General features: G+C 46.0%; 1 protein-coding gene across 6 annotated transcripts in view; it reads right to left on the bottom strand.

Annotated features, from left to right (window-relative positions):
• Positions 1–2,080: 2,080 nt before the first annotated feature.
• LOC119441413 (tripeptidyl-peptidase 2) overlaps positions 2,081–25,156 on the bottom strand; it is a 141,043-nt gene continuing 117,967 nt past the window's right edge. For all 6 annotated transcript variants that reach the window (XM_037706038.2, XM_049661242.1, XM_049661241.1 and 3 more), the window contains exons 21-29: positions 24,507–24,644; positions 19,319–19,566; positions 17,220–17,298; positions 15,768–15,913; positions 14,274–14,379; positions 12,653–12,777; positions 11,153–11,432; positions 3,236–3,355; positions 2,081–2,240 (exon numbers count right to left, since the gene is read on the bottom strand). In XM_037706038.2, coding sequence (XP_037561966.1) covers positions 2,151–2,240; positions 3,236–3,355; positions 11,153–11,432; positions 12,653–12,777; positions 14,274–14,379; positions 15,768–15,913; positions 17,220–17,298; positions 19,319–19,566; positions 24,507–24,644 — 1,332 coding nt within the window. In that variant the 3' untranslated portion in view covers positions 2,081–2,150. The remainder of the gene's footprint in view (positions 2,241–3,235; positions 3,356–11,152; positions 11,433–12,652; positions 12,778–14,273; positions 14,380–15,767; positions 15,914–17,219; positions 17,299–19,318; positions 19,567–24,506; positions 24,645–25,156) is intronic.

Below are 25,156 nucleotides of genomic sequence, written 5' to 3'. Positions count from 1 at the left end.
ATGTAGATGCCGTATAAAGTATAATTTCAGTACCTTGGGTATCACTAACCTCGCCAACCATACTCTTTTTTGGGGCGTCCTCACTAGGACTCACGCACAGGGATGCTTTCCTCGCAATTTACAATTTTATTAGGGACACAAAGAGGTTACCTTGTGGAATGTTTAAAACTATCAATCATTTCTATTATTTCATTTTTCTATGTTAAATTATTTTATCTCAAGATTATTAACAGTGCAATTTTTATCATTTCCAAATCGCTCTTTCTTTACCCCCGTTCTGCTATGCACATTTTATTCTTGTAATATTCGTAATAAAAGCACGTGAAACCGCCTGCGTCTTGGCCAATCTCCCGTAGTAAGTTTGAGTGAGTGTCTGGATACAAAAAACAAGAGAGCCAACAGCTGCTTGGAGTGCCACGTATGACTAACCACGGCATGTGTAGTGTTTCATTACGACAGTGAAAGTCTGTGTCACCTTGCATTGCTGAAAAAAACCTGCATTTTTCATCTGCCATTGTCAAAGACGATGCACACGTCTGATTTCTTCTGGATGAACCAAGGGTGTACACTATTCAAATGTGGTACTTTTGAACAAGATGCAACACAAAATACCCATATTTCAGCAAAAAGCAAGTCAAAAACTTAGTTCCCTTTTTATGTAATCATTATACTCCAACTTTATGCCAGACTACTCTCCATAGTTTGGTGCTAGGATCTCAAGCTATTAGGTACCACAAGTGCACTAGCAGAACATGCTTTCGGCTTTTCAGCGCAGAGTGGAACGTACATGTATACACTTTATGACATCAATTTTAGCTTAAATAGTCAATAAATAAAGCAGAGCCTGATCTATGCTTATCAATGTGCCGTTCAGGATAAAATTACGGTTATTTTAATTATTTTTTAATAGAGTGTCCTTCCCTATGTGCATATCACGGTATAAAGCCCCTTCGACTTGCAACATGCGCTTGCATGTTCGCCACGTCTCAAGCGAGAAAAAAAATGAAAGAAAAACTTCGCGAAACAGACATCTAAGGAAGTCTAAAGGAAGTCATGCACTGTAAGATGTGATTCGCCGACTCATATGCACGACTAAACCGAAGTAAATACGTCCAGAGATTTCTTTACTTCTGACGTGCAAAGCCTCTCCTGCATAACTGTGCGCTGGGTCATGTCAAAGCTGTATAAATTACAACCACAAGATGTGCTTTTCCGATCGTGTATGCAGTTGCAAGTAACGTTGGTTGCAAGGAAGGTCTCTCTGCTAACAGCAAATCATTAGCCAGCGGTTGCTAACCTGCATGCTTTCTCTCTCCTATTGCTCATCCTCCTATCCAGTGGTTGAGCCCCATGCATATTACCAGGCATCTCTACCGGTCAACAACTATGCTAAACAAAGTGCAACCGATCATTATCTGATCGGTTGCACCTTGTTTAGCATCTGATCTGACAACCTCCGTGAGGCAACAGTGCGCCACAGTAGCAGTGTAGACCGCTTATAACGTAAGTCGCCGGAGCCGTGAATTTCCGCAATAGTAAGTACCGTACGTAATATATAACCGAAAGAACATTTTTCAAAGGCTGCACATTTGCAAATGATGTACACAAAGCAGCTGCGCGTACATGAGAATCGAAGCATTCGACCAGGATGTTTGCATCCGTTTAAATTTATGAACGATGAAATGTTAACGCCCGAGAGCCCGTGGTCTTCGAATGCATTATACAAATGAACACAGCAAAAGAAAAGAAACGGTAATGAGGTAAGTAATTTTTGAGACATACACACACACACACACACACACATATATATATATATGTGTGTGTGTCTCAAAAATTAGTCTACTTACTATATATATACATATATAGTATGTATACATATACATATATATACATATATATATGTATATATATATGTATATATATATATATATTTAGATCTGCTCGATTATTTAGAAGGAGCAAAAATGTTCTTTAAAATAAAACGAGAGTACCATTTGTAGGAATGGTACTGCTAGCAGCAAGTTTTAGATGTGAAGTGCCCCGTTTACAAAGAATTTTGAGCAGAGACGAAACATCACTGTTAAGCTAGTTTTGTCATTTTTAATTCACAGGAGTGCGCCACAAGACAACAGAAAACGGGAGGAGGGAGTTTAGAAGAGTCTGTAGGATGGTGGGTAGCGGACCAGCAGGCTGCGTTCCAGATGTCGACTACAGTGCTCCCATCCTAGCAACTGGTAAACCTGTAAACGAAAGAGCGCCACCCCATTACAACATGTAGCAACCCTGCTTAGGCAAGTGTATAATGCACTTTGCTTGCACATAATTACGGTAGATATTCATCTAATAGTTGCACTAGAACATGTAATATAAATATCTGCAAATTCGATCCAATTAATGAAGCGGGAATTCAACAATTTGTTTCTCCAAAGTCGTGCTGAACGCAAACAAAATTTTACTTAATTTTTGCTCGTGAATGTTTCAAGTCACTTGTGCTGCAGAAGGGCCTTTGATGCAACATCAGCCTTAAAAGCCTGTGTCGACCAGCAGCAATACTGCAGTATGCACTCGGGCACAGTGAAGTGCTTGTTGTGCATTTTTATTCAGGATAATCCAGAAATAGACACGGCCTGGAAGCAAACCAGCTCATACAGATATGTGCCGTGCTGCCATCAGTGTACTTGTAGTGCAAATGGTGGGTGAACATGCCTAGCCATGTGTTCATGTGTTCAATACAATATGTTGCTTAAACGGGAGTCAACCAGGCAGATGCTGCAAGACTTGGCTGCGATGCTGCCAAGTCTGACTGGCAGCATCAATGACTTGCAGTCAGCATCGATGCTGACTGCAAGATGCTGTGTGACTGTAACGGCTATTCGTTGTGTCTTTCCTCTCCACACTTCTGCTGTGTGAGGGAACCTATGCTACATCTACTTGGCGAGACACTGGCACCAAACCTGGATAAGAAGGCAAAAAAAAAAGCAGGGTCCACATGCTGCACCTGAGTGACTGTCATGTGAAAACATTATCAGGACTGGCCTGCCCATGCCTTTGGTTGCTTGCAAGATAAGCCATAGTTACAAACCCCATTAAAACCCTTGTAAGAGCATACATAGTGCACAAGTGTCAGGATGAGCCCACAAAGTAGGTGAACACCTTTGATTACACTGTCTCTGAAATCGGCCCACCTTACTTGGCGAGTCACATGACAAACAACACCACAGGTAGGTAGGCATACCTGCAGGAGGCGGCGCTCAATTTCTCGGCTAGGCTTGTCCTCGAGGAGGCGCAACAGGACCCGAGCTGCCCGACCAGAGTGACCTAGTGCAAGGGCATGCTTCTCCACAAATGGCGCCACCTGCAAGACGAAGAAAAGAATCTTTTCTTTAGAGTTCTCTTTTGAGATAAAGGAAAACCCATAAATATCTCCTACAGAAGTGCCATACTTGCACAAGTACAATGTTTGCACATAAAAACCACTACTATACAGTGCAGTCCACTTATAACGATGTCAAGAAGAACGAAAACTCCGATCGTTATAACCGATCATCGCTATATCTGGACTGCCATAAAAAAAAGAAAAAAATCTGCCGAATAAACCTTTGTAGTCGCGAAACCAAATTTGCTACTTGCTAAAAAAAACGACGCTGTAGAAAGTAGGTTGTGAAAAATAAAACGTTTATTTATAGCTCTAAATAGCTTTTCACTCATTAGGCACGCTGAAATAGTCAGAAATGCACACTTGCTTTCGCGGAAGTTTCAGGTTCACAACCGCGGTGTGCATTGCGTCCAGCTGCTGCGCGAACACTGGCGGGTATAATTTTGTGAGCATGAAATCAATGGACGACTCGATCGACGACATTGCACTTCGGTTGAACATCGGGGTCGGTGTCAAAGACGGGCCATTGTCAATCTCGGAGTCGCTGCTGCTGTCGTTGCCTCCGTCTGTCGCGACGATTGCCCCGTCGGAGATGTCTTTCGCAGAACCAGGCAGCACTATCTGCACTCGGAAACTCCTCTATCTAAGCACCACCTATTTCATTGTCGGTAGCGACGTGCTTCCAGAGTTAAGTAAATCTCAGCGGTTTCCACCATGTTAGTTTCACCCATGGGGTTTCGTCCTGGCGCACAAAGCCCGCCTTTTCCATTGATAGGCACGGCCACTGCTTCTAGATTTCATGATCGTGGCACTCCTTGTTTTCATAATCGCCGATGTCGACTGCGTGAGCTCGTACTTCTTCGAGTCTTGCAAAATTTGCAGCTTCGTCTCAAGCTACACGGCTTTGCGATTTGTTGGTGCAAATCCCACTGCTTCCGAAGCCCATTTCCGCACTTGCTGCGAGAGAGGGAGATTGAGCACAGGCGCCGTTTACTTATCCCTTTCTTTTCTTTTTTTCCCCTTCCTCTTCTATTCTCACATTACCGCCGGCGACGTGGACGCAAAGCTGCTGGCGCCATCTTGTGCACGCTACGCGCTCTCCATGGCTTTCGCAGTCAGCATGCGGGTGGGATGCGCGGTAATGGTGGCAGATACGAATTCGCGTAGGCATTTTTTGCCCCGTCTCGGTTAAGGGCAACTTAGAAACGCAAGTTTCACGATTATTCTGCATCAAAAACATCACCCAGAAACAATATTTCTATTGTTATATCTGATATACAGTGAATAACATATCATTATATATGTTCTCTTTTTCTCACAGTCCTCTTAAGTCAACTCGTCGTTATAACCGATATAATTTTATATGTGGTATCGTTATAAGTGAACTGCACTGTAATACCAAAACAAAAACAATGTACCATATACAGTGTCGACCCCTTATAACGTAAGTCGCTGGAGTCGCGAATATCCGCACTATAAGCGGTACCGCACTATAACCAAAGCAACAATTTTCAAGACCCACACATATGCAAAACATGTGCACCGAGCTGCCACGCGTAAGCGACAGCCGAGGAATGCAGCTAGAACGTTTGCATTCAATTTACAGTCAAATCTCGTTAATTCGAACCAAATCACGCGGCGGCGCCTCCGACCGGCATTGCTCCGGCACCGCCATAGAGTCAAAGCTTAGGAGACCCCCCTCAATGTCGCGTGCGAACAAAACAAAAGAAAAAAAAAGAAAGAAAAAAAAATGCGGCGGGAATTTCACCCTCTCTCAAATGCGTGTACGTGCCGACATGCGTGTACGTGCCGACGTCTCAGCCACGCGTGGAAAATGGCAGTGAACCCTTCTTTCTCCTTTGTGCTTCTTTCTCCTTTATGCTTCTTTCTCATTTATGCTTCCTCTACTATCTAGTCACGAGTTGACCTTGCACGCTGCGGCTACGGCGCAGAGGGAAGCAGCGGCGCTGTCCCCGGCAGGCCAACAAAACTGCCCACGCCGGCAAACGCCCGCTTCCCGATAACGGCAGAAAATGAAACTTCAGGGAGCTGGCGCCGGGCTGGCTGGAGCGGCCCAGCGGCAGTGCCTGCACGGCGGCAGGCGCGCACGGTGACAGTCGAAAGTGAGGGAGCTACAAGGGAGGGCGAGGGGAGCCACCGAAGAGGCGGAGTTGCCGAGGCGAAATCCGCTTCCCTACCGCCCTCCTCCCTCACATTCCACAGTCTCCGCCTGCCATAGGTCAGCGCACTCACTCATGAGTGCACTCACTCACATTTCAAAGGCGTGAGTGTGAGTGAGTGCGAGTGCGAGTGAGTGCCAGTGAGTGTGAGCGCAGGTGAGTGCGAGTGAGTGCTGGTGAGTGTGAGTGCGAGTGAGTGCCAGTGAGTGTGAGTGCAGGTGAGTGCGAGTGCGAGTGAATGCCTATGAGTGTGAGTGGAGGTGAGTGCGAGTGAGTGCCAGTGAGTGAGTGCCTGTGAGTGTGAGTGGAGGCGAGAGCGAGTGAGTGCCAGTGAGTGAGAGTTCAGGTGAATGCGAGTGAGTGCCTGTGAGTGTGAGTGGAGGTGAGTGCGAGTGAGTGTGAGTGCAGGTGAGTACGAGTGAGTGTCAGTGAGTGTGAGTGGAGGTGAGTGCGAGTGAATGCCAGTGACTGTGAGTGGAAGTGAGTGCGAGTGTGCGTGAGTGCCAGTGGGAGTGCAAGTGAGAGTGAGTGCTAGTGAGTGTGAGTGCGAGTGAGTGCTAGTGAGTGAGTGCCGGTGAGTGTGAGTGGAGGTGAGTGCGAGTGAGTGTGAGTGAGTGGAGGTGAGTGCCAGTGAGTGTGAGTGGAGGTGAGAGCCAATGAGTGTGAGTAGAAGTGAGTGTGAACGTGGTGAGTGCCTGTGAGTGTGAGTGGAGATGAGTTTGAACGTGACTGAGTGCTGTGTGAGTGGAGTTGAGTGTGAACGTGACTGAGTGCTGCAGTGGCGCGCCGACGGGGGGGGGGGGGGGGGGGTTCGGGGGTTGTAACACCCCCCTGAGGCCGACTTAACCCCCTCTTTTGTTTAACCCCTTTTCTTTCCTTGCGCATTTGAGTACTGCAACTAAGATGTAAGACGCGCAATCGTCTGCACACTCACAAAAAGCGCATTTTTTGGCAATTTCCCGTGAAGAAACTGATATTAGTGCTATTTAGATGGTATTGGCAAACTGTCAACCCCCCCTGGCAGAGATCCTGGGTACGCTTCTGGAGTGTGAACGGGGTGAGTGCTACTGGGTGTGTAGAGGTGAGTGTGAACGTGGTGAGTGCTTGAACGATAAGCAGAGGTGATATCGGTTCACCTTGCTTGCGGGAAAATGGAGGCACGTTGTGTGCACAAGCTCACTCGCGGTGATGACTTATCGCACTAGCAGATTGTGCACGCCAAGATAGAACCACGCACTAAGGTCGTAATAATCCAAGGATCAGGCATGAGTGAGACAATGTATAATGAGATGAGCGGATGTATTATATTGCGATAGCGACTATATGGACACTCCAAGCGAACTTCTGCCGTGGTCGTGGACGTTGTTGTGAGGTTCCGTATAAAGTCCAAACACGGTAAGATCGTCGCAGCGTGCCGGCGGTACGCTGTGTGTGCGAGTACAAGCTTGCGAGGGTCAGCCAACACTTGCTGCTCAATCTCTTGCGCGCGAGGGAAAAGGCGGGGCAGAAGCGCGCTGCTTCTGTCGCGCGTCAGGCATTGGAGGGGTGGGGGTCGTCTTGCTCCGGCGGCGGCCGCGTGGGTGTCGTATCTCGAAAGCTTGCGACGTGGAAAACGGGCGCGCGCGCGCCTCCTGTTCAAAGCGATTTGCGACCGGAACTATGTTCAACTAGAGCCGGTAACTTCGTATGTGCCGTGTTTTCGACGTTTAGTTCGCTTTGAAGCGAGAGGCGGCACGAAGGTCAATTCGCTCGCGGCTATAGCTGCGCCTCCTTACTCCATCGTTCTGACAGCGAGTTTCCGCAGTCATCGAGCGAGATGCGTTCATGTTTACCTGTTCGCGCGTGACACCGTGCTTGTCTATTTAGTTAGAAGGCGAATGTTTACCAGTTTATACGGCCCATTAAACTACTATCCTTGCTTCGTATATCTCTCTACTAATTTGCTATCGCAATTGAAACTTCACCTTTCGGGTGAAACTGCGACATTTTCTTTAATACACCAGGGAATATGTACGGGCTGGAGCGCTGATGGCAGACATATCCAAATCATGACCGGCAGATTTTGCCATGACTTCCACTGAGTGAAGACGTTTAATACTGTGTGATTTGCTACGGCTTCGCTGGTCATCCACCTTCAGAGGGTGGAATGGCTCATTTTCTTCCTGCTTCCCTCTTAAACGTACACGTACAGGCTCCTTAAATAAACAGGCAGAGCGGAAGAGGGACTAGCCAAGTTAGCACAGAGTAACAGACACGCACGCTCGCATACATGGAGAAAAAGCGAAGATGCAATGATAGATACTGTTTTGTTCTCCCTTTTGTGTTTGTTTCGGCGTTAAGTGGTTGACTAAGTATACGGACAGTCAATCGCTCCCTCTATTTCCCGCTCGCTTGGCTCAATCCGATCGAAGGGGAGCTTAGCGAGCATGGGCGGCAAGCATGCACACGTTTAATGTCAATGACAGAGAGATGGACAGAGAGAGTTTGGGGCTGACGTCAATGTCTATGTCACCATGAATAAATTGAAACGAAAACTTTAATCGTGCTAGTTTTGCTCTACTTTGCAGTGTTAATAAACCAGCTCTCTTTAATAATTTAGTCAATGAATCCGTTAATTGGTATTTATTAAAATATAACCTTATTGCCTTCCTCTGCACCCCTTCCATTCTTGCAATGAGTTATTTTATGTACGGAAACCAAACAATATTCGCGTGCTCCAGCACTGTTCGAACAAGCATTTTGTAGGCCAGCAAATTTTATCTGGGGGCGCAAGACGAAGGTGTCTTCTCAGAAAGAAGAGTCGGTTTAGTGCTCAGCATGTACATTGATTTCCACTTGAGATTATTTTGTTAACATGGCTTTCCCATCGGAAAGCGTATGTTAAAGTGACACCTAAATATTTACGCTGAAATGCACAAGTGAGAGGTGTGTCATTAATAATGTAAGTAAACTCAGATATCCGTTTCTTTCTTACTGTTAGCGTTACAGATTTTTCGGCATTTAGAGTCATCTGCCACTCCTGACACCAAGAAAAGGCAGAATTTTATATGTGGTGATTATCACTGTGTATAATTTCGCGGTACGAAATACAATAGTCAGCGAATAGACGGATGTTACCATGTAATCGGAAAGGCAAATCTTTTATGTATATTAAAAATAAACCTGGGTCCAAAACACTGCCTTGGCGCACTCCCGATGCAACAGGAGCTAAATTGGAAGCTTCATTATGAATATACACGAATTGTGAGCGGTATAGATCGGCACAGTGACTCATGAGTGCACTCACTCACACTCATTTCAATGGGGTAAGTGCGAGTGAGTGCCAGTGAGTGTGAGTGCGAGTGGAGGTGAGCGCGAGTGAGTGCCAGTGAATGTGAGTGTAAGTGAGTGCGAGTGCAGGTGAGTGTGAGTGCAGGTGAGTGCGAGTGAGTGCCAGTGAGTGTGAGTGCAGGTGAGTGCGAGTGAGTGCCAGTGAGTGTGAGTGCAGGTGAGTGCGAGTGAGTGCCAGTGAATGTGAGTGTAAGTGAATGCGAGTGCGAGTGAGTGCCAGTGATTGTGAGTGCAGGTGAGTGCGAGTGAGTGCCAGTGAGTGAGTGCAGGTGAGTGCAAGTGAGTGCCAGTGAGTGTGAGTGCAGGTGAGTGCGAGTGCCAGTGAGTGTGAGTGCAGGTGAGTGCGAGTGAGTACCAGTGAGTGTGAGTGCGAGTGAGTGCCTGTCAGTGTGAGTGGAGATGAGTGCGAGTGAGTGTCTGTGAGTGTGAGTGGAGGTGAGTGCGAGTGCGCGCCAGTGAGTGTGAGTGGAAGTGAGTGCGAGTGCTGAGAGTGTGAATGGAGGTGAGTATGAACGTGAGTGAGTGCGGGGCCTGGAAAAAATTATGGTGAGTGAGTGTGAGTGAGTGTTCTCCCACACTGCCGACCTATGCTGCCTGCGCCCTTCGTCGTGCTGTGCCGGGGCTACCCGCTCGCTGAAGTTTCGTTTACTGCCGTTACCGTGAAGTGAACGCGACAGAACACCCATACAAACTTGTTTCGCGGCCCTCGCTCGCTATGCGCGCCGTGATATTTCACGACTCGCACTCAAGATTCTGGTTTCAGCCTCACTGGCTGTTTGTTCGCACCACGTGCCTTTCTCCTCCACTTCGTCTCTTTTTCTTCCTCGAGCACTCCTTGGGGAACCCGTTTGAGGGGAGCGTTCGCCGTGTCCGCTGACTTACCTACTCCCAGGCAGCCGCACTGTAACCGGTATTTCATTTCCCGCAACTGCACTATAAGCGATACGTGTATACATGGAGTGCTATGGGAAAATCAACGGGAGTCTGAAAAGACCGCACTATACCTGGCAATGCAGAAAAAGCCATGCAGAAGCTTGGTTACTTGAGGCGTTGCTTAAGAAATTCACCCCGTGAGATGATGCTACTAGCTAACAAATTTTTCGTCCGCCCGATTCTTGAGTATGGGTCCGTCGTCTGGGATCCACACAGCGATATTAACATAAAAAAGGTGGAAAAAATTCAGAGAAAGGCGATAAGATTTCTATTCAATTCTTTTAGCCGGTATGCATCGCCAAGTGTGATGCTCGAAACAGCAGAACTAGTTACCCTACGAAAACGACGATATAAAAGAACGATTAAAGTACATGTATATGCTCTGTCATGGAAAATTGGGCATAGACAAGGACACGTATACTGAGTCTCTCGCTCGTCAGTCAACTCGGTCTAGCCGTGCTAAGCAGCTTAAAGATTACTGCTGCAAAACAGAAGCGTTTAGAAATTCACTTTCCCCGAACCATTAGGGAATGGAATGTACTTCCTGCTGCAGTGGCTGCCTGTGACACCATTGAATCATTCTTAAAACTGCTTAAAGAAATTGTATAAATGAGCGGGGTACATCAACTAACCTCCCTGTTTTTTTTTACCTGCCCTTTCACGTAATTGAATGCATGTGTTTTGTGATGCATCTGCCACTACTATGCTTTTTTACATTTTTACACACTATTTCATTATGTTTGTCTGATAGGATGTATGTTCTCAAATTGTTTGCCACGGTGTTGTATACATATATTCTTCTAGTTTCCTGTCTCTTAAATGTTCAACTTAGCGCTAAGAGCAGTTTGCATTTTCTTCTTCTGGAATAGTTTCACATTGTTAGTGCTAAATGCTACGTTTTCGCAAATGAGACGCTGTTCATATTTTCAGTTTCAGTGCTATTTCATTTTCCTCACGTTTCGCACCTTGTACTCAATGTATCGTTCACCATGTATGTAACCACTCCTGCTTAAGGCCTCTAATCAGAGGCTGGCTGTACTCTTGAAATAAATAAATAAATAAAACCTATGACGTCGAGGCAATTTGGTCCAGCAAGTTCAGGGCAGTGTAGTACCACTCATTTTCTTTTCGCGCACCTTTCCTGGTTTGCCAAGCTACCTCTCACGGTAAGAGTGGCTTTTTGGTACGGTTAAAGTGCAACTGACTTGTACAGCTCAACTTCACTTTTGCATCCCTTTAAAGTAGGTGAATAAAGTTGGGCGATAAGATCGTGGGGAACACTGCCAATTTTGGATGGACTGGGAACCAGTGCTCAATGCTGGCCAAGTTTTACCTTGGGATCACTAGGGTCGGCCCACTTGAGCAGCTCTGCGTAGACGCGGTTCAGGTCGGCCACCGTGGGACCCTGTTCATCTGTCGTCGTGACTGCTGCCGTGGACGGCGCTTCAGTGGTGGCGCTGTCGGGGGCTGGCTGGGGAGACCCGCCTGAGGGGCTAGCGGGTTGCCCATCACCAGAGCCCCGTCCAGCCTCCTGTTGTGCGAGGAAGATCTCGCACAGGGCGGCACCCTTGCGAGTCAGGGCCTCCACCACTTGCGCCTTTTGCTTCTCTTGCCTGCAGCAAAGTTGTTCTCCACTGTTTCAAGGAGCCATCTCTAGGACTTGTGGCAGTGTACGCTCATGCAAATGCAATCAGGGGATGACGTAACTAGTACTGTTTGCAAAGATCTGTTGAAATGCAGTTAGTAGATTAATTTGCCTCAAAATTCTGACTTACGTGCAAGAAACCTAACACGCATGTTTCAGTAATGTTTCTTGGTATGCTAGAGCAAGTTTCAAGTTGTCGATAATTCAGAAAATCAATTGCTAATTATTTAATCACTTTACTATAATTATATTTACTCAAATAACATTTCACTGTTTTTTTTTGTTTTTTTGTCCCCATGGCTAAGAATAAAGGTCAATAAGTTATTCTTGCCTAGGGTTGACTTAGCAACGGCCGCTTGTCAGCGGCGCCATTCAGTCCGCGTTCTACGTTAATTTCGGTCGCCGTTCTATGTCAGTTCTGTGGAGCTGGTGATGGTTCTGAGGGGAATTCTGAATAATCGAGCACGTTTTAAAAATTTGTCGCTGACTTCATTCTATATCATTTTCTTTTTTTCTAAGTTACCTTTGGCTGCGTTATGTGAAGGCCGCAGGTCCTCAGACGTTAACCTTTCAATGTTCTTATATTTAAACGGATGCATATATCTTGGCCGCATGCTTCGATTCTTGGATACGCGTGGCTGCTTCGTCTGCATGTTTTGCACATGCGCAGCTGCCCTTGAAAAATGTTCTTCTGGTTATTGTGCGATGCCGCTTATAGTGCCGATATTCTCAACTTCTGCGACTTATGTCATAAGCCGTATATGCTTTATAATGAAGCATGCACAGTGGAATAAAATGTACAATACTGAACCACCAGAACGCTAAGCATACAGCACAGGGGAGTTAAACCTAAAATGTCACTTTGTATTACAAGAAACCAAAGTTCTGTCTGAGGATTCTGAAAATCAATTGGCTATTTAACGTCACTTATAAGCTTTATCTTGGACTGTACCCCCTTATCTTTCCTTTGCTTCTACCTTGGCTAACAGTGCAACCTTTTAACAAATTCTTGTGGCAGAGCGCTCCCTTGGAGGAAGTTTTACAAGTTCCAGTGCCCAACAAAAATGCCTTACAGCTCGTGGTGAGGGAAGGCCCTTTAAGGAGCCAAGAATGATACACTCTCTCCTCTACAGAGCCGCGACAAATTCTATGACCCCATGACAGAAAGCCAAGGCAGGCAGAACGCACTGCTTATTGTTGTTGTCTTTCTTGTCGGAGCGGGCTCCCAGTGCAGCCAGCAGCTCAAGTGTGTCGGTCGCTGCCAAGGCCTCATCTGCCAGGGCCACGATGTCCGAGAGGTAGCGGCTGCGCTCCTGCAGTGCAGAGAGGATGACCCTTGCTCGTTCAAGCACTCGTAGGAACACACGCAACTTGCAACCGACCGCTATTGCACATTTGGGTGGTTTCAGTGCTTAGACAAAACACTGTGACACGTAATCAAAACCTACACTCAACTATGGCATTCACAATAACCTCAGAGTTCACGATATTGCACTCTCACTTCTATAGCGGTAAGCGTCTATACTTTCTCCTGTTGACAAGCAACCCCAGCAACTGTTAAAAAAAAAACACACTTTCAGTGCCTGGGCTGCCTTTATCAATGGACATTGTGTCAACTAGTTGCCTCCGATACAGTAGACTTCCCTTAATTCGACCCTGACTGGACCGAAGAAATTGATGGAATTATCAGTTGGGTCGCATTAAACGAGATGCAGAAAAATGTCAGAACACACTGCTGATACATTTGACAGTATTTGCCCGAGTCTAACATGCCGCCGAATCAAACGCATGCCCAGTTTCCATGTGTTCAAAATAAAAAACTAACGTAAAAATGACATTAAAGCTCCTGAGCAAGTAGAAATCTAGCGAGCACCAGATTTTTCAGAAAAGCAGCTGGTTTCCTAACGTGAGCTTCACTGCAATACAGCATCTTATGCGATAAAGTGTACAAACACCACGAAGGCGGCTTTGATTTCATATCGGATTGCACCACACATACAATTTACCCCGGAAAGCAAAAGGTGTGCATTAGAATACGGTAAATACCGTAATGAGACATGGTGCGCTGCCACTATTGCTTGAAAATCTTCCGAGGGCAGGCCGAAAAAAAGGCGTTTTTGACGGGAGATGACGCTGTTCCAACACATTCCCTGTTCTCTAAGCTCCGCCACGACACAGACTCCTTCTGCCATTAAAGGGGGTTATTGGGGTCACCATAAGGGTCAGGCGCGTATGTACTGACTGGTCAAGTTCTAATTATTCGGTGAATGCCAATTTTACTATTTGAAAACGTTAAGTTTAAGCTTGAGAAGAAAAATCCATTTCTTTCATATAAAAATTTTATTCATTAGAAGGCGAGAAACGTTTCATTTCGTAGTACATTGTCCTAAAGAAGACGACAAACAAGACACGTCATCTTCCGGGGAGTTCACCGCTGGCCAATTGGCTGCTCTTTCCCTCCCGTTCTCATAAATTTTGCAGAGTGCCCCCTTGGTGACGTTGCAGCAACTGAACGAACACTGTTTCGACAAACATCTCCGATCGTGCCCCTGGACAAAATTGTGCAGACCAAGAGCACTGGACACTGTGTGGGACAATGTCCAGCGCACTTGCGTAGTTGTAGTTATCGTACATCAGCATGTACATATTAGGCAGTGGCGAGCACAAGTTGTTGAATGAGAGTGTTTGTAAATTAACTATACGTCGTCGTTTAGATGAAATGTGATGCTGCAGCTCTTGCTGTGCACTTGTCTAAATACACCACGATTGCATCAGAAATCAAGCCGCTGATACAACACCAAAAACACACCTTGTCACTGTCGAGTGACTGGATGCGCGCAAGCAACATTGGCACGTGCTTGGGATTCCGCTGCTTGAGATCTTCGTAGAGGCTGGTTGCCGACTTCCCCTGTAGCCTGCACATCCACACACACCAACCAGTCAAGTCATAACAATCTTTAAGGAATATAAACACTAGGGGTGTGCAAATACCGAATAGTAGATTTCGAATAGAATATTGGATATCAGAAGATCTTTCACACAATTTAATGCTTACAAATTTTGGGCAAGAACAATACGGCGCAGCACATACTCGAGAGTCTCCTAGCATTGCGTAACAAGGATGTAGCAAGCTATCAATAACATATAGGTACATAGAAAATCAAGACAATCAAGACTCTTATTGAAGGGAACACTAAATTAGTATGCCAGCACTGATCACAGCTCAGTTCTAGTATATGAAGGTCTAAAAAATATATATATTTTTATGAAACTGAAACTAATGAATTGGTGACGTTCTGTTGTGCTGAATGCTAATGAGGTTTGTTTAATAGTGGACCTGTGTTTTGCAGCAATCTCTTATTTGCAACAGAACAACATGTGAAGAAGCTACGGCTAAACTGAACAACGTGGAATGCATCACTGCGTGTTGATTACGCAAAACTGAAACAATATCATGAGATAGAGCCACCAAACTTGCTGTGTAAATTAAATAGGCTTTATTTCACATTGCAGTGTGGCCCCGACTAGCGCACTCTGCAAGAGGCAAAATGATTGGCATCGAGCTGCTGCAATGGCAGACGCGCTGCGTGAAGCAAGCTGAAATGCTTTTCTGTTCTTATCGGTCGCTTTAGCGATTTTCCTTTTACATTAAGGGACGCTTTCTAGACAGGACACTGATGCCGACAAGCGCGAGTCGCCGCAGTAGGACGGACTTTCATGTTACCGATGCAGACAAAAAGAGTTGCCAAGCGATCGACAGCTGAGCGAAAATATCCCACCGACAATGTGATTGTGCCAATGGCTGCGATTGTAGTTAGCCGTGTTCTATGTGAAATGACACATGCTTTCGGAGTTTAAACGCATGAACTTTGGCCCTTACCACCTATACATCAAGTTTGAGCTGATGCTGGTCTCATCCAGTAGTGGTTAGGGCCCACGCAGTAGCTCTACCGACTCGGTCTTTTCAGTTGCAGAGGGCGGCACAAGGTATGATTGATGACCAGTCGAGGTTAAATTATCCGGCGAGGCCCGATTTCAGGATTGAAATAAGGGAATTTTCGTCCCATAGAAATGTATGGGTGCCAGATGGGATCTTCGGTCAGGATCGACTTATCCGGAGTCACATTAACAGAAGTCGACTGTACTCGATGACCTTCAATGCAGTTCATAGCTCTTTGCATGAGGGAACACCAGCTCTCATTCCATGGGAAGTGGGTATGTAAGACGGGCGGGCACAGAGTGTTGAAGCTGGCTCAATGATGTTAGAAAATGCTCGTATATTACACAGTCGAGAGAGACCCACTTGGTGAGCCAGGTGATGCTGAGGTCTCGTAGTGCATCTTGGAACTCCTGGTCGAGGTCCTTCTCTTCGGACGAGTTCTTGGTGCATGACGACGATGAGCTCTTTTTGGGCACCTCCCCAATGTGGTACACCAGCGGGAACAGGGCCTGGACACCAGTCAGGTACAAGCAAGCGCAAGCAGCCTTTCAGTAATTGAAGCAAAACAGCAAATAACCTTTGCATCCTGGATTCAACAAAGTGCTTCTTGGCATGGTGTATTGAACTGCTGTTAGCAGTGGCACTGGAATCAAAGTATAATTCTTACATGTATCCAGTAGAAAAACCACGTGATGAAAAAAAACTGTAAAACATTCCAGAGCCTTTTTTTTTTCCAAAGAGGTTTAATTATTTCATGGATTGACTTTTCATGAGCTTATTAAGTGATTGAGACCTATCAGTTCAAAATTGGCAGGTGCACAGGCTGCTTCAATGGCCATTGCTTCAATTGTCTATTCAGTCAATGGAGGTCGCAAAATGCAAGTGGCCTCAAAGCGGTTGTGCATTGGTACTAAGAGATTCCAAGACTTAGGGCACGTAGTGTTCCCTTGTGCCTGAAACAAGTGGCTGGTATTTTGGTGCTTCTTCAGATGAACCACCACAGCTTTTATGAATAGCTTTGTTTTCCAACATGAAACCTTGCACCACACAGATCGGCTGATGACTGACAGAATGATAACACAGCTTAAAAGTGCAAATATGATAGACATTAAATGCTGCAGGATTCAGGCACATCTGTAACATTGCATGCCACACCCTGCAAGGAAATTTTATTAAATGCATAAGGCATTCTAGTTAATTGTACCACAAGTGATGCAGTCACAACATACTTGTTCAGTCAGTGCTGGCCAACTGAAAGCCTTTCATAGCTTTCCATGTACAGTAAAACCTCGTCAATACGTACCCGCTTATTAAGTAATTCCAGTTTAAGTATATAGTTACAATGACTACCCCACCCTGTCCATATTGAACTTAATATATTCGCTGACCGCTTAAGAGGTAGTAATTTACCGCATGCCAAACGGTTAGTGTGTAGTATTTACCTAATATACTCGTGTAATGAACACATAATAAACACACCCCCAATTTTGCTCTTGAAAATTTGGATTTTTGTTTTCCACCACATAATCGCAACCTCAACTTTGCTACTGTGCAGTCCCACAATCGAACGGCCGTGCTGTAGTTTTCCGGAGAGACTAGAATCCTTTACTCTCGCACATGTGTTTAAAGCAAGCACACTTCATCTCAGTGCCTGTCGCTGTGTTGGAAATACTTAACGAGGTTTTACTGTATGGCCTTTGACATGCTGCACAATAAAACTGCACGAAAACCTCTTTTCTGTAGCAGTACGTGCCCCATGCACTTCAAGCACAAGTGAGTACGTAGTTCTGCGCAGTTCACAAAAAGAGCACTGACCACTTTCTTGCCCTGCTCATCCTTGGTGACGGTGAGAGTGCCCACGAGGAAGTGCCCCGCACTGCAGCCCTTGGGGAGTCTGCACAACAGAGCAGCGTTTCTGTGAGCATATATGCTGACACAGGTGTTCAAACATGGCAAATCAATTCCGTGAAAGCGTGCAAGGCAGAGGAACGTTCATGAAAGGCAACAATGTCATCCCACCAGGCTGTAGCAAAAAGCTACAAGTTTCTCAGAAGCTTTGCAGTTGAAGAATTCATGCTGGTCTGGGAACCGGACCTGGGACCAACACCTTTCTGAGCAGTCACTCCTCCATCTGAGATAACCCAAAGGCTACCAGATCGCATTAATCCACAATTCGAAGCATAGGGGCACGAAATATGGCAAACCAGTTCTGTGAACGCCCGCAAGGTGTAGGAAGGTTTTTGAAATGGAAACAATATCATCCACTCAGACTGTAGCAGGAACCTACAAGGTCTTCCCTTGTGGCTTCCTGCTACAGTCTGGGTGGATGCCAATTTCTACCTTTCAGGGGATGAAACTGTGAAGAGAACCTGAAGAAACAAAATGCACCAGCAGTGATCATTAAAGGGACACAGATTTCTTAGCAAGGGACCCTTCTATAGGGTGCTTTTTTTTTAGCTGCATCAAATTTTTAAAAACTGCCTGTGGCAGATAGCACAATTCTAACCCTTGATCTAAATTGGTCGATGATTTGTTCCAAGTGGATATGCCTTGCATACTCACTAGCTACAATTTGTTGATTGAAATATGTGCTGTGAAGACATTAATGAAAAAGTTAATTAGCGTAATTATGTTCATTATTCAATTAAGCATTCTGATCTCTCGTAGAAGTAGTGGCCGCCTCATCAACTAACTTATATCGAGGGTGAGCATCGTGCCATCTGCCACAGGCCATTTTTAAAACATTGATGCAGCTACAAAAAAAAATAAAAAAAATTCTACAACACCAAAAGGCCGCTATGGGAGGAGGCTTGACACGGCAGAATAAGCACAAGTACTACAGGCAGGTGCCGATGCTCCTTTGAAGTTCTCACAGCGTCATATTGCGACAATCATGGATCTTGATGGAATCTCCATAGCTGACGAGAAAAATTAGCACAAACAAAAAGCCAACACACATGGGAAGAAAACACAAACACAAGCGCTACTTTGTCTAGGTCTCCATAGAGCTAGTTAATTTCTAATCAGTAACGGTCGACTACGTTGCATTCCAAAGGAACCCCAGACTAAACTTTGCATTTCCAGAACTTTAGCTGCACCACAGAGGCCGAAACATGAGAAAATGCATTGAAGTCCATGATCTCACACTCACGTATCAGTGCAAAATTGAAGAAATGCAAGTTTGGTCTTGATTAGCTATTGTAGTAATCATCAACCTATTACCACGACAATTACTGAAAATAGAATTTTGAAAGAATACTCGACCAATCTAATTTTTTTCTCTTTGGTATACCAGGATTAGCAAATCACATTTCTGAAATATCAAAAATGACCGTCTTATGAATGAAGTAATGGCAAGCCATCAAAGATTTGCCAGTTGTTTGCTCGAAACTAGTTAATAGTTTGGCAATAAAAAAGGATTGCATTGCATTCTGAGGAACCAAAGACACAACGTAGTGAGTTTTAAGAACATTTTCTGAACACAAATGGCACAAACTTGCAAAAGTGCTTTGAAATCCATGCCATTCCCAGTAAAGTGGTCGTTTGGGCGAATTCACCAGACACTAAAAAATCATAATCCACCAGCACTATGGTTTGTGTGTCAAATTAAAAAAAAAGAAAACATTGCCCTACATTTTCTCCGCCAACCAAAGTTTTTCGACCAAATACAAACTGAACTTCAAAAAGAAATACACCACCAAAAATGTAGTCATTGAATACTTTTCAAGCATTATGGTAAGATAGCATTCATGGCACTTGATACTTGCTCCAGTCCATTTTTATGCGTCTGGATATGTACTTCCTGTGATTCGAGTCTCCTGCAACTACCCGAGCTAGATCTCCAAGTCTCTTTGTCAGTGTCACTCGTGCGACAGTTAACCCCAGAGGTGTGAGCCTGTGGCAGCCGGACTCACTTGTCGCAGGGCAGAGGTGCCAGGTAGACGGGCACCTGCGCGCCGGGCCGTGCCATGAGGGGTGCGAACTTCTTGCCCGAGGCGAGCATGGCCTGACCCTGGGAGCGGTAGGCATCCAGGGTGATGGCACTGGGCAGCTTGTGCGACAGCTCCAGCGGCAGGTCCGAGAGCCGCTCGACCAGGGCGCTCTGCTCGTGCCGCACATGCACCCTCAGTACGTAGTCCCCCTTCTCCAGCTTGGTCGCGTACTGTGAAAAGAAAAGAAAAAAAAAACAGTGTGAGAACTGCCCCCTTCCCGGAATGCAGCATACCACTGCCCTTTCTGGACTGCCACCAGTCCGTGGAACGAGTTTTCTAGAAAAAATGTCACAGTTTCGCCCTAAGGGCGAAGCAATGAATTCGATAGCAACACAGCAATGTCATACGAAGCAAGGTGAGCGGCTTTGGTAGCAATATGAATTGTAGTAAACATGAGCTGATTAAGTAAGCAGGTGTGCTGCGGCGTAAGTAGACCGACATGAAGAGAGACTCGATGACCACGAGAAGGCGCGTGTGAAACGGTGGTGTTGATGAGAAGCGCTTCCCGTGGGCAGCGCGTGCGAAGGGACACACCTGTAGTGCTGCACTGCCGATCCGGGCAGCATTGCATGTGTAGCGTGCGTTGGAAAATGTGTCCCGACTATTACTAACTGAATGAACAAGCGTGGTGTGAGCGCGCACAAACGAACATGAATAGATCACACTGAATGACTGCAGACATCGACTGTCAAAACGCTGGCAGCGAGCCCATACGCCGCAGCGGGCGAAGGTACGTGCGGTCTATCGCTTCAACGGAAACTGAGCGGCGAATGCACGGCGCATAAAGGTCAGAGCCGTGTGGAGATAAGAGACGGTGCGGACGAGCGACGAGCGCGGTTGTTGGCAGAGTAGAAGAGTACACAGTTTGGCTAAATGTCTTCGGCTAACATTGAATGAAGAGCAGCAAGTGTCATTTATTGGATTAGAGCAGAAACAGAGGATCAGAATTGAAGTACCGTTAATTCTCGCATAACAGGGGTGTGACTGCCCAAAGTCATTTTGGAGCATTTTTTGGAGCTAGTAAAATTGCATTTTGGAGCAATTTGGAGCAGATAAAATTTCATACTGAAGAAGTTTGGAGCAACTCAATCTGAATTTTGGTGGAATATGGCAGCGCACTTCGAAATTACGATGAAACAGAATAAACCAACAACACGAAGTGCGTAGCAGACGCCGCGCATTGTAGCTATAGCGTACTAGAATATGGACGAGTGGGTCGAGTGGGGGCACGGCGCATGCTTTCCTGGAAATCCAAAAACATCAGTGGTACTATGATCGAACTATATATTCCAGCACCGAGGCTCATGATGATAGAGGCAAATATTCTCAAATTACGCAGTCCAATCGAAGTCGTAACACAATTTCTGGGTTACCATTAGTCACCGCAGACCCGGAGAGCCACTATCAACCCTGGGCTGGTATGTAAAGCTACTCCAATCTGTTTTAATTACTGCAATAGCAATTATATGGACACTCCAGGTGCATTTCTGTCGTTGCCATGATGTTCCCTATAACGTCCAAGGGTGATAACATTGTCGCCGCGCGCCGTATGCTGTATGTGCGAGTGAAAGCTTGCGAGGGTAATCCGACGATGGCGGCTCAATCTCGCGCGCGCAAGGGTGGAAAGTGGAAAAGAAGCGCGCAATCTTCCATCGCACGCAATGCACCAGGGGGAGGGGAGGAGGAGCTCTCCTGCAACGGCTGCTGTCGCAGTCATGCGAGCCCTATTTTGAAAGCGATCTGCGACGGGAACAAAGTGTGCCGAGTGTTCACAGCTTCGTGTGCGCTGTTTTCGCCGCTTAGTTCGCGTTGAAGCGAGAGGCAGCACGAAGGTCAATTCACTCGCTGCTGCTGCTGCAGCACGTCCCCACTCTATCGTTTTTACAGCGAGTGAGAAGTGTTTCTGTTTGCCTGTGCGCGTGTAGCACCATGCTTGTTAATTTAGTTAGTAAGCGAATGTTTACGAGTTTATACAGCCGATAAAACTGCTATCCCTACTTGGTATAGCTGTCTACTACTCTGCTATCGCAATCGGTGCTTCCCCTGTCGGGCGAAACTGTGAAATTTCTTCCTTACGCTTTCTGCCTCGACGATCATATGTGCCCTCTCCTCGAGAGAGACAAATTTACGCTTCTTCATTGGCGTAGCCATTTCGACCGGACACACAACACAGAAAACGGCAGCGATTGTGGTAATCCCGCGCAGTCTTGCACAGGCACGTGATGACCACGCGTGGCTATGACATAAATCGTACTTTGATTTCGTTCGCAAGAATCTCGTTCAAGCGGACATATGATCATCACAGCTTTGCAAGGGCCTTCTTAATTTGACTACTCGGCAGTTACAATTTCAATTCAGTCCCAGTTTCGTTCTCAAAAAGTTTGTTGAAGCGAAAATACTGAATAAAACACCTTCATTATGAAGAAACTTTTTTTTGTATTACTATGGGCAGCTGATGGGGCAACGAAAAATCTTTCTTCTGGCGGAAATTTCGTTGTAGGGGGATCCGACTGTCATGCATTTTTCCAATCATTACCATTTTACTTTTCAATTTTTCCTGTTTTGGAAATGTTCCCATAAAATTTACCCCGCATAATAAACGCACCCCTCAACTTCGCCTCGGATTTTTGGGGAAAGAAGTGCGTTCACCATGCGAGTATAAACGGTAGTTTGGCACGCAACTTGCATTCTTTTGACAGACTGGTCAAAGGAGAACGATCAATACAAAATCACCGGCTGCAGTGGTTATCACACAAATAATTTACAGGAAATGCAATGTACACCTCTGTTTATATCTATCGTGTCGAAGACAGTGCAAATTCACATTGTATTACATAAATTACAGCTTCATACTTCTAACCTGTAGCAAAGAAAGAGGCTGGCATTTGACATTTCCCTAAGTTTGCTGCTTATTTGAGAAGCTAGTGAGGACATTGATGCTTCTGAATGATGAACAAGGATGGTTTGGGCTGAACCATAAATCAATCCTTCTTGCGCATCTGCCTGTGCGCTTAGTGTTGCACTGGCTGAAGGCGGACAATCAAATCCAAAGAACGTACATAGTCTCCCACGAATAATTTATACAACTCGAAAAGAATTTTACTCTCCTTGGCTAAGCACCAAATGTGTGTAGACCCATGGCACGTAACAAAAGCAGATTTCGCGTGCCGTTCACAGCCGCGGTTACTGCTCACTGAGAAGGTGACGGCATTCATTAGTAACCGTTGTGTTATGGTTACAAGACGTCATGCAGCTGAACTCATTCATACCTCACCTCGAGGACATTTCCTCCTTTTCCGTCCTCTGTGTTTATATTTAGCTTTAGTAACAAGTTGACCTAACGGTCAAATTGGGAGCGCCACCAGAAATGCTGACTTCACGGAGCCCCCTCAAACAACTTTTCGGCCGCGGAACACAGGAGGCATGGCTGACTTCTGAAGTGCAAGCATCTCTGCCGAGGTGGCCGTAGTTACCAGTACACGCCCATCGTCACTAGGCCTTTTCCGGTTCCCTTCAAAGCTAAAGCGGACGGCGCTTCGGAATAAATTACCGACGCTCAGGAGCCGCAATAGTTTCTTATCGTTGTTGTCGCTTTTCGCAACAATTCTATACAAAGAAGAAAAATAGGCTGATAGTAGGAGCACCGTCAGCTGCGATGTGAGCACAGCCGAGCCGGTCGTCTCCCATTGGTAGCCGTGCGCTGCAGCTGAGCTCGACAAGTATCGAAGTTCTCGTTCATGTTAAACGTTTCACAGCGGATATTGTTTTTCATAACATGTACAATTTATGCATCGCTTTATCTAGCGGAAATAATTTTGCTTGGAACAGAAGCTGCAGCCAATCTTTTCGTCACCGGTGGCGGATGCACACAGCTTCGCGCGTCATCGATTGGCCCGTTGATCTTGCAGCGGGCCTGCCAAACTGCCGTATACTTTGGACATCTCTCGTGCGGCAGACATTCTATGGCACTAGAGGTCGGTTCGCCCTCGGTATATTTGCCGCTAGCGCGGACGTGCCTAAACCGGAAGTGGGCAGCGTATTGAGAAGCGCGTTGGTGACGAGGAATGTGACGTGACATTTGGAGGAGCATTCGGCGAGGAGGAGAGCCCAGCCGACAAGGAGAGTAGCGAAGGAAAGAGCGAACCGAGCGAGGGCCGTGTTTCTATCATCGAACGCGTGTAACTCCGCTATTACAGCACCACTTCGAAAAATTCTTGCGGCTGCATGTTCATTGCAGACTCGCACACAACTGCAACACCACAAGTAAATTTTGACCTCTTGGTGGTTTAGGGGCCCTTTAAAAGAGCCTCACATCAGTGGAGCTACTAGCAATAAAACACCGCCCCAGTCGTGCCTTCATGGCTTTGACCTCATTTGCTTCATTCCTACTGCACTTGAAGCTCTGCCACTGTGCCAGTAAAGTGCAGTGTCTTTATTTATTGGTGCATCATTATGATCAGCTATGGTATTGGCTATGGTACTACCAGCTATGGTATTAGAGTTACAGAGTGGGTACCAAGAGAAGGGAAGCGCAGTCGAGGACGGCAGAAAACTAAGTGGCGTGATGAACTTAGGAAATTTACAGGCGCTGGTTGGAATCGGCTAGCGCAAGACAGAGGTAATTGGAGATTGCAGGGAGAGGCCTTCGTCCTGCAGTGGACATAAATATAGGCTGATGGTGATGGTATTGACACCACCTCCAAGATAAGTTCATTGCGCCACCCAATCTCAGAGGCTACAATGGGTATTGTTCACATCAGTAGTATTGTTTTCAGCCAACAGATGATGCCACTGGCTGATCAGTCGCAAGACTCCATGTTTGGTCCTACCAGAGGTACTGCTCTGCTCTGACGCCTAAATAAAAACATCAAGCATAGTACTTACTGGTGCGTCACAATACGCATGAAAACTGGCGGGGATTTCACAAACATAAGGAAACCGCAAGCAGTCCTTTGACTGTCCATGCACACTCCGCCACACGTGTACACAAATACTCGTCTCAAATATTCATAAGAGCATTGTGTGGTGACTAGACTTTAGAAGCTCAAAGGCAACGCATTGCAAAGCATTGCGGGGCCCCTGTAAACAAACACTTTGTGCTGTCACATACCCGGCCAGGGTAGGCGTCTCCAGAGGCAAGCAGCTGCTTATTGGTGTCGAAGATCATCCACAGCTGGGACTCGTACTCAGATTCGTACAGAAACTCTGACAGCAGGCTGCAGCTAGGTGTCACCTCCGTCGCTTTGATCTGCACAATGAGTCACCAAACGCAAAGTCAGGCCCCTCTTCCAGAAACAGCCAAACCGGAGCATGAAAACAGTCGCACGACTATCCCCTCATTACCCACAACCACCCCCAGTGGTTTGGCATTCACAATCTCCCGTGCACCTGTTCATACCATTTCGGTTTAAATGAGTGCTCACATGTAATGTGCGTGTTCTGGCAGCAAAAACTAGCCTGCTTTCGAAATTTCAATATCTCAAAAATTCAATACAAATCAATATTATATTCTCTACCTGAAAGACAGCAGCAGCGACTAAAATATACGTTCAGTAGCTTGATGAGACGACAACGGCACAGCATTTCTAAAGCAAGTAGCTATGTATCAGAACATGTTTTGCGTACAATGAGTAAATCAAGTTTTAAACAGAATCGCAACGCCACAAAAATGATACCCACAGCTTTCACACAGGCAAACAAAGCACCTCGGCAAGCAATAGCGACACACACTGCACGCATCCATATGTGACAAGAGAACAA

Source organism: Dermacentor silvarum, chromosome 2, assembly GCF_013339745.2.
Source record: "Dermacentor silvarum isolate Dsil-2018 chromosome 2, BIME_Dsil_1.4, whole genome shotgun sequence".
Taxonomy (NCBI): Eukaryota; Metazoa; Arthropoda; class Arachnida; order Ixodida; family Ixodidae; genus Dermacentor; species Dermacentor silvarum.
The sequence above is the reverse complement of the archived record's forward strand: the minus strand, read 5'-3'. Positions and strand labels throughout refer to the sequence as shown.